The sequence below is a fragment of the Cydia amplana genome, chromosome 4 (genome assembly GCF_948474715.1).
Source record: "Cydia amplana chromosome 4, ilCydAmpl1.1, whole genome shotgun sequence".
Lineage (NCBI taxonomy): Eukaryota > Metazoa > Arthropoda > Insecta > Lepidoptera > Tortricidae > Cydia > Cydia amplana.
Window position 1 is genome coordinate 18,787,178 of NC_086072.1, and position 11,191 is coordinate 18,798,368.

An 11,191-nucleotide genomic window follows, 5' to 3' on the forward strand; every position below is an offset into this window, starting at 1 on the left:
TGTCTAGTAGACAAGAAAGATTTTTGTTGTAATTTATGGAGAATAATTATAATTGGTTTCACAAATAAATTATTTATACAATATTGTCTTTTCCTTGCTAGATAGAAACTTAATTATAAATTACATAGATTTCCATGATTATCTACTAAGAACAAAAATAATGAAATGATTGCTAGACTTACAAACATACTTACTGTGACTATTCATTCATATGACACATGTTCACTGTTTAACACTAATGTTGTAGAAACAGACAAACCTCTCAGAGGATGCTGCTTTACCTCCACAACCACGTATCGTTCCTCCACTCATAAGTGACAGCGAGCGGCGCATGGTCCGGAATCATCGGCCACTCATCCCTCATGTGTCTATATAAAGCACATTTTTGTATGCAGTGCTGGGAGCAGAGCTGACACTTGTAAGGTTTAACACTTTTGGGTATCATCTTGTATCTGTTTCTTTACCCTTATGGTTATAGCAACTTCATGACATGTTCATCAATTGGTGCCGTGACCAGGATTTATGTCGACAGTTAAAACAAACGCTTGTGGGTTTTCTAAACAAAATATATCCTATACTCAAAGGATGCACTACACAACTATCACTTAACATTCATTCATATGACACATCTTCACTATTTAACACTAATGTTGTAGAAACAGACAAACCTATCAGAGGATGCTGCTTTAGCTCCACAATCACGTATCGTTCCTCCACTCATAAATGACAGCGAGCGGCGCATGGTCTGGAATCGTCGGCCACTCATCCCTCATGTGTCTATATAAAGCACATTTTTGTATGAAGTCCTGGAAGCAGAGCTGGCACTTGTAAGGTTTAGCACTCTCGGGTATCATCTTGTATCTGTTTCTTTACTTCAACTTCATGATATGTTCATTAATTGGTGCCGTGACCAGGATTTATGTCGACAGTTAATTAAAACAAACGCTTGAGGCTTTCTAAACAAAATATATCCTATACCCAAAGGATGCACTACACAACTATCACTTAACCTTTTGGACGCCAATGACCGATATATCCGCACCGTAGGTTCAACGCCAAAGGCCGATTAATCGGTCACAGACCACAGAGAAACATCGACCTACATGCTTATACATAAAGTTCAACTTTAGTTTTAACACTTCAATGATGTGGCGTCTGAGTGACAGCTTTTGTGTTTGACACGGCGTGGAAAAGTTAACATTCATTAATATGACACAGCTTCACTGTTTAACACTAATGTTGTAGAAACAGACAAACCTCTCAGAGGATGCTGCTTTACCTCCACAATCACGTATCGTTCCTCCACTCGTAAGTGACAGCGAGCGGCGCATGGTCCGGAATCGTCGGCCACTCATCCCTCATGTGTCTATATAAAGCACATTTTTGTATGAAGTGCTGGGAGCAGAGCTGACACTTGTAAGGTTTAAGACTTTTGGGTATCATCTTGTATCTGTTTCTTTACCCTTATGGTTATAGCAACTTCATGATATGTTCATCAATTGGTGCCGTGACCAGGATTTATGTCGACAGTTAAAACAAACGCTTGTGGGGTTTCTAAACAAAATATATCCTATACCCAAAGGATGCACTACACAACTATCACTTAAAATTCATTAATATGACACAGCTTCACTGTTTAACACCAATGTTGTAGAAACAGACAAACCTCTCAGAGGATGCTGCTTTACCTCCACAATCACGTATCGTTCCTCCACTCGTAAGTGACAGCGAGCGGCGCATGGTCCGGAATCGTCGGCCGGTCGTCCCTCATATGTCCTTTCATGTGTCTGTTCAAAGCACACTTCTGTATGAATGCCTGGGAGCAGAGCTGGCACTTGTGGGGCTTCTCGCCGGTGTGGATCATGCGGTGGTTGCGGAGGTCCTTGCGGGCCATGAACTTCTTGGGGCAGAGGTCGCAGGCGTATGGGCGCTCGCCTGAAAACATTAATATTTAATTTATGCCTCATACAGACTATAGTGAATATTTCAAGCAGGGATGTTGCGAACATCCGCATCCGCAACTGCGGAACTTCCGCATTATTTTCAACATCCGCATCTGCATCCGCATCCGCATAAATTCGATGCGGAGCTTATGCGGATGCGGATGTCGAACAAGTCGGTACAGGAACGTCTTAGCGGCGGCGTAAGTGCTAGGTAATTTCGTCATTACCTATAACGAAATGGTCTAGATCCAGAAAAGTCGGCCAAGTTACTCTTTATTAAATATAACGCACCTATAAATAGGTACCTATATTCTTGCTCAAATACTAAACGTTTCGGTTTTTTAAATAAAAAAATACTAAAAATGTAATATTTGACGTTTTCTAAGTACCTAATCTTGACATCCGCATCCGCGGCTGTGAGCCTTTAAATATCCGCATCCGCATCCGCGGATGTCAAAAAATCTGCATCCGCAACATCCCAGATTTCAAGTACTTCAAACATTACTAGAGTTAGACCAAGATAAGTCTGCAAAGATTTTGATAGCACACACACTGCAATTGTTAATTTATACGTCATAATCTCAGCGGTCGGCAACCTTTTAGCAGGCAAGGGCCACATAGGGTTGCCGACCGCTGGTCTAAAGCAATAGAGTTAATTTTTGTGTGATTTTTGACAACTGTTAGGAACTCGGTCAATTTCAAACGTAGTAGTAATTAATAGTAACGGCGTTACCTGTATGTGTTCTCATGTGTATCGCCATGAAACTCCTACTTTTGAACGTCTTGTCGCACAGCTGACACGAGAACGGCTTCTCGGTCGAGTGAGATCGCATGTGCTTCACTAAATCTGCCTGCAATCACAATTTAAACTATATTGAGGGAAAAATTGTATTTGGATAAACCTGAAATATTATGTGTACTCAAAAACCTTAGAAACGACAACCATAATGATTTCTCATTCTATTGAAAGTGATATTAGTGATAGTTTTGAAGATATGTTTGACTGAACTCTTAATAGTGAGGTGCCATGGCCATTTAAGGAAGAACTCTTACTTAACCGACTTAACATTAATAAACAAATAAACTATTTTAATAAGAACTATCCCTATGGTAACGATCGAATTTAAAATAGTAAAGTAAATTTCTTATCAAACATTTCTGTAAGAAAACGTTTCACTTGCAGAAATACAACTTTATATAGTTGAAATATGATGATAAGGCAGTCCTAGCCGATTTCGGCCAAGACTGGCCCATAATTAAGTTACCTTGATGTAGAATTTCATGTCACACTGTGTGCAGGCGTAGTTTTTGATGCCCGTGTGCCGTATGAGATGTATCTTGAGGTTGCCGGGCTGCGCGAACTTTTTGCCGCACTGGTAACAGCCGTAGTTCCTCTCGTTCTTGTGCGTTTCTATGTGCATCTGTAGAAAAAAAACTTTCATTACAAAAGTTATTAACTATACTTGGTCAACCAGATCTTGACAGTAGAAAAAGGCGGCAAATTTGAAAAATGTAGGCGTGAAGGGATATCGTCCCATAGAAAATTTGAATTTCGCGCTTTTTTTTTACTGACAAGATTTGGTTGACCAGCTATACAAGTCGAGCGCCCTAGTAACACACGTGTGATACTAACTCAATTTAGCTCGTAGCGGCTCAGTATCAGACGTGTGTTACTATAGAATAGATAGAGCAATATGGGCAGAAAAGCTTTGCATCAATTTGTTAATAGTGTAATTTTTTTAAGTTTTCCTTTGATTTGTCAGGATAATTTCGGATCATGTATGATCTGGCCCCTATTTCACCACGGCGACAGGTGCGACAATTCGACAAATGGGCTACGGTTACCGCTTACCATTGGGCGGGCCGTATTCCTGTTTGCCACCATCATTGTATTATTTAAAAAAACTTATATCGGCAAAAAACAGGTATTTCTCTTTCGAAGTTTATGATGACGATGATGACAATTGTCACACGATTTAATAGAACTTTCGGTAATTCTTGATAGGAAATGAGTACTGTGGTACTGTGTCGGAATTTCGTGACAATTGTCGTGTTTCTTGTGACAATTATCATTAGCTTCGCAAAATAAGTAGGTACTTATTTATTGGCGATATAATGAAGTTTTTTTTTTAAATTAATATTATGATGGCAAACAAGCACACCGCCCGTCGAAGGTAAGCGGTTACCATAGTCTATGGAGGCCTGTGACGTCAGTAACAGTGATGTCGACAATTGTCGCACCTGTCACCGTGGTGAAATAGGGGCCTGATCTCACACTAAATACATTTTCATGAATACATAATTCAATTGGGGCCCATGTACGTACTACGTGTAGGACGTCCGTCGTCAGGAGGATAAAGCTGACGTTTGACAGTCCATGACACACGTATGACACAGTTCAACGCCATCTACACCAGCGGGCACAGTCAGATTTTACATCTCTTCAAGAATTTAACCTTTTCGACGCGACGAGTTTAACCTTTAACCTGTCACGCTGACGCCACGTCACCGAAGTGTCAAAACTGAAATTGAACTTTATGCATATGCACGTAGGTCTATGTTGCTCTGTGATATGTGACCGATTAATCGGTCTTTGGCGTTGAACCTACGGTGCGGATATATCGGTCATTGGCGTCCAAAAAATTAAAGAAACCTACCTTCAAATTATGCGCCTGCACAAACTTAGCATCGCACAAATGGCAGGCATGCTTCTTAATCCCAGCATGTATCAACTCATGATTTTTCAGCACGTTGAGGTAAGCGAAGTCCTTGCCGCAGGTCAGGCACTGGTACTTCCTGACTCCGGAGTGGGTGCGGGAGTGGCTGGTGAGGCTCCGGAACGTGAGGAACGTCTTGTCACACTCGCTGCATTTGATGTCTGGCTGGGGGGATGTTTTAGGTAAATTAACACTTAAAGACAGGTACCTCTTAACATGGGTTGAACCTTAGGCAGATTGTAATATTTTTTTACAGAGCTTGGGTACGGTGAACGCTGTCATCTCAATACAATTTTGTGTTCTAAGGTGATAAATTGTATGCAGATGACAGCTATCACCGTATGGTGAAATTTTTTATAATGGAGTGAGACTTTCAAACAAGGTGTTGCGAATTCGAATTAGTTTTTAGGAATTTATGTGCGGATTTTTACGACTGATCGCTTTTTGTTGAAGAATAAGGTTTAATCCATTGACATAGATATGTAGGGACTGGCTTTACGGGCAATAAAAATGAGGCAAAACAGGGGCCAGTACAGCGGTGTGAAACTGCTACAACGCGATTGGTTGATGAGTTCGCATCACGCGTTAGACTGCACGATTGGCTGGAATTCGTGAGTAACACCGCTGAACTAGTACGATTTTTAGTGCCCCATTAGCCCGTCCTTAGATATTATATGTCAATGGTTTAATCCCAATAAGGCCTAATTTTCCCTCACAAATCACTTTTGTAATAATTAAAACCTGCACCCATGTATAAAAATATTACACTAAATATTTTACCTTCTTTCCAAAGTGGCTCCGCATGTGAGCCTCCAGGGTCTCATACTTTTGGAATCTCTTATCACACTTAACACATTTCATGCGGTCCCTTTTACTTGATTGTTCTGTAGTTTTTCTGTACACTCGTTTTTTTCTCCTTCAAACAAAAACATCATGTGTATCATTTAGGTACAGCATAGGGGTCACCATTAGTTTATTATGATTCAATTAATAAATTATTTTAGGTATATTTCAACAAATTCCTTAGCTCTAAAATTAGCTCAGAATAATAACATAAACAGGGATGATTGTTGTTTTCAATAAAAAAAAATAACTAAAAACTAACCACCTATTAAAATATAATGTTAATTGTAAAACGTAGCAATATAGAACTAAAGAACAAGAAACAAACTTTTTTGGTGCTTCCTCATATGGCTCACTGGATTCAGGACTTGATGAGGAGTCTTCCTGAAGGCCCTGCTCGGCTAGCACATCATTTATATTATTTTCCGTAGATTGACCTTCATCCTTCACCTGAAGTGATTATTTTTCATCAATTAGTATTGTATTTATCTGGAGGGAGGACTGGTCAAACAGTCAAATTAAGTGGAAAGAAGGAAGCCTAAGGTGGTACACTGATGGCTCCAAATCCGGATCTGAAGTAGGCTGCGGAGTATACGGTGAAGCGCCTAGGAAAAGCATCAGCTTAAACCTAGGACGTTTTTGCTCTATATTCCAGGCGGAGGTATACGCCATCCTAGAATGTGCGTCAATCAATCTGCAAAGCAACTACGGTAATCACACAATCTATATCCATTCGGATAGCCAGGCGGCACTCTTAGCCCTAACCTCTGATGTCACCACATCGAGGCTGGTTGAGAACTGCAGGCAACTATTGAACAACCTTGGAGCCAGGAACAAAGTTGTTCTACGTTGGGTCCCAGGGCATGCGGGTATCGTAGGAAATGAAAAGGCCGACGAGCTCGCGCGAGCAGGGGCTAAAGGGATAAACTACAGTCCTGAGCCGTTTTGTGGTATCCCCAAAAGCCTAACGCGGCTCATCCTAAAGACCTACTGTCAATACACAACAATTCAACTCTGGAGGGAAACAACAGGTTTGAACCATTCCAAAGCGCTTATCAAGGCCTTCAGCAAAAAGGCGTCCTCGAACGCCTTAGCGCTGTCTAGGAACCAACTGCGCAACTTGGTAAGGGTGCTTACTGGGCACTGTTGCCTAAATAAGCACATGCACACCATGGGGAAACGTGACATGGGGCGGTGCAGACTCTGTATGGAGGCAGAGGAGACGCCCTTGCACATCCTCACAGAGTGCCCTTGCCTAATGCGTACTCGTGACTTAATCCTGGGCGGGCACATATTGCGCCCGGAGGAGGTAAAGTCTCTCGAGTTCAAAAAGATCCTGCAGCTATTTGAAGTTGCATGTTTGGATCGAGAGTTGTAGTAGGTGGCGATCACAATAGATCAGCGATGGTCGCAGTGATACATAGGCTTTGGAGCCTTATATAGCCCCTAACAAGAAGAAGAAGAAGAAGATTGTATTTATTTATTTTTTAACCGGTCACCACTATCTGGAAGAAAATCTCACTTCCTGGCCAAGGCAAGACGTGAAACGTTATACAAACCACGGGCGGTAATTCGTAAAGCCCCAGATCGCATATTCATGGACAACTACAAACACCTGCGATCTGGAGCATTTACGAATTCACCTCCCTAGGTATGTAATGTACTGTTTCACATGTTGAGGAAAGCGATGACTGCTGGCACAACCCAAGAAGTGAATTTCAACATAAAAGATATTAAATGAAACCATAATGGTGGTGCTTAGCTAGTGCTAAAGCTCAGTGCGGTATATTAAGTGTTGTGTAGCAAGAACAGGATAGCAATCGCTATTAACTCCGCATACTTAACCCAGCTTTAGCATAATTTTTATCCTTAAGCAAACTAGAAGGAACATCCACTTATTTTTCCTGTTTCTTGTATTGTGAATCTAGTAAAATATGTGTAGCATAGTACCTTTAACTGTTGCCTCAGTATAGAATTGGACCTGGAAACCACTTGTTTGAAATAATACAGCTGGTTTAATAAGTCTAGACATGATTGGCATATTAGTTTCGGCAAGGGATCACTTTCGGAAATCTGGAATAAACAAAAATTGATAAAGTGGGAACTTACATTGCTGTTAACTCTATGCTATAAACTTCGTTTTTTTTTAGCATTATAGATAAGGTAAACAATCTTGATGTGTCTTTTAATTGAAAAACACATTTACAGTACATATGGGGCTACTTTTCCGCACTAGTGCGTAAAATAGCACTTTTCGTGCGTATGTCGAAACTTTAAAGTGCCATATGTACTGTAAAACGTTGTTCGATACACGTGCGAATAGGTAATTCGCAACTCGTGTCGATTTAAAACACTCCCTTCGGTCGTGTTTTAATTTATCGCCACTCGTTTCGAATTTCCTCTTTTTCGCACTTGTATCGAAAATAACTATTTAAAAATAAGTTACAGCAAATATGTAACAATTATGAATCTAATGCGATCATTTTATATTCTTCTGCTTTCATAAGTGATAGTTTTTGATTTTAAAAAAGCGTTTTTCAATTAAAAGACATGTCAAGATCGCTTACCTTCATGCAAGTTCTTTCTAATGCTAAAAAAAACGAACTTAAATTATGTTTAATAAGGTTAAAAATATTGGAAGACTTAACTTATACGGGTAATAGATCTTGTAAAAAAGTATAGCATACCTCAATAGACGTACAGTACTTAAATACATCGGAAGAACACACGGAAAACAAGTCCTTCAAGGGTTCTCCATTCGCTAAGCACGCTCTGCATACATTCTGTAAGTCAAGCGCTTCGTCCATCTCGTATAAGTATATTAAACATACATTCGATTTATATGAGTAGTACACGAGAATTGTTTTTAATAATCACAAATTATTTAAATTAGAATTTAGCAATTTACAATAAGCTTTTCTGTCAAACAAAACTGAATATGAAAACAATATGAGCACGTTTAAGACATGCACAAATACGCTGAGGATTAAATAGTGTTACAAAACAAGAAATTAATTTTATATTTAAAGAAACTTTAAAAATGTTATCAAAAATAAAACAGCATTTTTTGCTACATTTTCTTTTAATAAAACGTAACATGGAATAATAAGTTTTAAAACTCGCCTCAAACTAACTTTAAAAAAAAAAATGGCGCGAAAACTATGAATTATCAAAAATACGGTCGTTGGTTTTATTTATTGTAATCAATAGTAATCATTGGTTTGTACTAGTTACATTACTGAAATATTACATTTACATATATATACACAATGTAACTAAACATAATATTATTTTATTACTTAAAATTTTAAATGTACTCAAAACAAGATTTATACAGAGTGTTCCTGTTTTGTGATGGTTTGCTGCCTAGTTTTTTGTAAATAATATCTTTATTCCGTCCATAGTGTTCCAATTGATAGTATGTTTATTGTTATAATGTGAATCAGTAATAAATTGTAATAACGAAATGATCTGCATTGTCTACGAACATTAAGCTACATATATAAGCTACAAGTAGTTTTAACTGTTTGTTTAGTGTATAAGATCTTTTTTTTTTTACTTCTATGCTGCTGTATATACAAGTTTTTGCAATAAACGTTTTTCTATTCTATTCTATAACATTATATATTTTTAGGGTTCCCTACCTCAAAAGGAAAAAATGGAACCCTTATAGGATCACTCGTGCTTCTGTCTGTCCGTCTGTCACAGCCTATTTTCTCTGAAACTACTGGATAGATTAAGTTGAAATTTGGCACACATATTTAAGTTTGTCATCCAAAGACGAACATGTAACGTAAACCAATGAATTTTAAATATGGAGGCCACTTTTGGGGGTAAATGAGTAAATTAAAAAATAAAGTTTTTCAAACTATATCGTGTTACATATCAAATGAAAGACCTCATTGTAAGAATCTGAAATATATATTTATTTATAAATTTAAAGTTAATAGTTTAGCAGTTATTCAAGAAAATTGGCAAAAAGTTACCCCCCCCCCCCTTTTATCTCCGAAACTATTGGGTCTAAAATTAAAAAAAAAATACACAAAATAGTTCTTTACCAATAGTTTCGGACCGGACTTAATTTACTTAAGTTTTTGATCCGACCCGGGGCTACGGGCTACGCGTTTTAATAGAAATTTCACTCACGTTTCACATAAAAATTACATTGTTAAAAATTGTGTAATGTACGGAACCCTTGGAACGCGAGTCCGACTCGTACTTGGCTGGGTTTTTTCTAATGAGTATTTATTTATTCATAAAAACAAAAATTTTTTTTTCTAATTGTGAGGATAGGTAGGTACTTACCTACATAATTGTTTTTATTTTAAGTCTTACACGAAACACATTTTTTAAATTTAGCATACATAGTTTAGAACATGGAATTACTGATAGAAATAGAATTCATCGCTTTGTTTTAATTTATACTAGTCACATGCCTTCTGAGAATTCTCTATAGGTATCGTTTTCTGATAATGTTGAGCATACTTGAATGAATTTATACTAGTCACATGCCTTCTGAGAATTCTCTATAGGTATCGTTTTCTGATAATGTTGAGCATACTTGAATGGAACAATGGGCATTTATGGAGTTGAGAATTTCCTCAGGTTTATCAAAGTACTTAGTAACAGGTATTGTCCACCACTCAACCATTCAATTGATTCAATAACAAATAGTAACATATTTTTAACCGACTTCATTGTGTATCAAAAAATAAAGATAAAGTATAGAACAAAAACAAAATATCAATAACTTGCAAGCCGCGAGCCGGGATACCTAGTACTTATAAGATATGCATGTATATGAAAATAAGTACACTATCGCTTCGTTGCAATTAAACGGATGTTGAGCAATAAATGTTTAAATATGATGCATTTTATTTGCTGATAACATTTAACTACCTACTGGCTGGCTGCTGGCTAGGTACCCCTATTTCTAATTAAGTATAAAAGCGGTGTCCAGTAATACTATTCCAAAATAAACCTATTGGTGTTTACGTGTCATGTCCTTAATCTAGTTAATCCTGTTAATCAAGGTACTTATGATAAAGATCTACTTTATGTAAGTACGCAATGGATGCTATAAACCAATTGATTAAGCAATGGACAGTGAGAAATATTTCTTAATTACTATAGGTTTGTATTAAATTAATCACTTACATTATATTTTGTAGCAACAAGTTTAAATAGTAATTAAGGCACAAATAATTTAGAATATTCTACTTCATTTTTCGGTTGAGCCTATGATTGACTTGCATCAAGGCCACTTTTATAGCTACTTTTTCGATTTTTAGGGTTCCGTACCTCAAAAGGAAAACACGGAACACTTAAAGGATCACTCGTGCGTCTCTCTGTCCGTCTGATACCCCCCCCCCCCCCTTATCTCCGAAACTACTGGGTCAAATTTTTTGAAAAAAAATCATAAAAATACACAAAATAGTTCTTTACCTATAGATGACAGGAAGCGTGGGTCGGATTTAATGTACGGGGAACCCTTGGGACGCGAGTCCGACTCGCACTTGGCCGGTTTTTTAATTATAAAAAGTTAACCGAATGGGCATATCTATAAGGTTCATAATGGAAATTGTTCGTCCACTCTCCTCTTCAGCATAATATCAAGAAAAATTAAGTCAAATTTTATCAAGAATAACTAGGGTTTGCACGTCGGATCCGAAATGTATGGGAAGATCC

General features: G+C 37.9%; 1 protein-coding gene across 1 annotated transcript; it reads right to left on the reverse strand.

Annotated features, from left to right (window-relative positions):
* Positions 1-1,666: 1,666 nt before the first annotated feature.
* LOC134647668 (oocyte zinc finger protein XlCOF6.1-like) lies at positions 1,667-8,421 on the reverse strand. The gene is made up of 8 exons (XM_063502023.1): positions 8,191-8,421; positions 7,454-7,576; positions 5,832-5,953; positions 5,441-5,576; positions 4,601-4,825; positions 3,209-3,364; positions 2,677-2,794; positions 1,667-1,935 (listed from the first exon to the last, which is right to left on the reverse strand). The coding sequence occupies exons 1-8, from the start codon at positions 8,308-8,310 to the stop codon at positions 1,697-1,699; spliced, it is 1,239 nt and encodes a 412-aa protein (XP_063358093.1). The 5' UTR covers positions 8,311-8,421; the 3' UTR covers positions 1,667-1,696.
* Between the last annotated feature and the right edge of the window lie 2,770 nt (positions 8,422-11,191).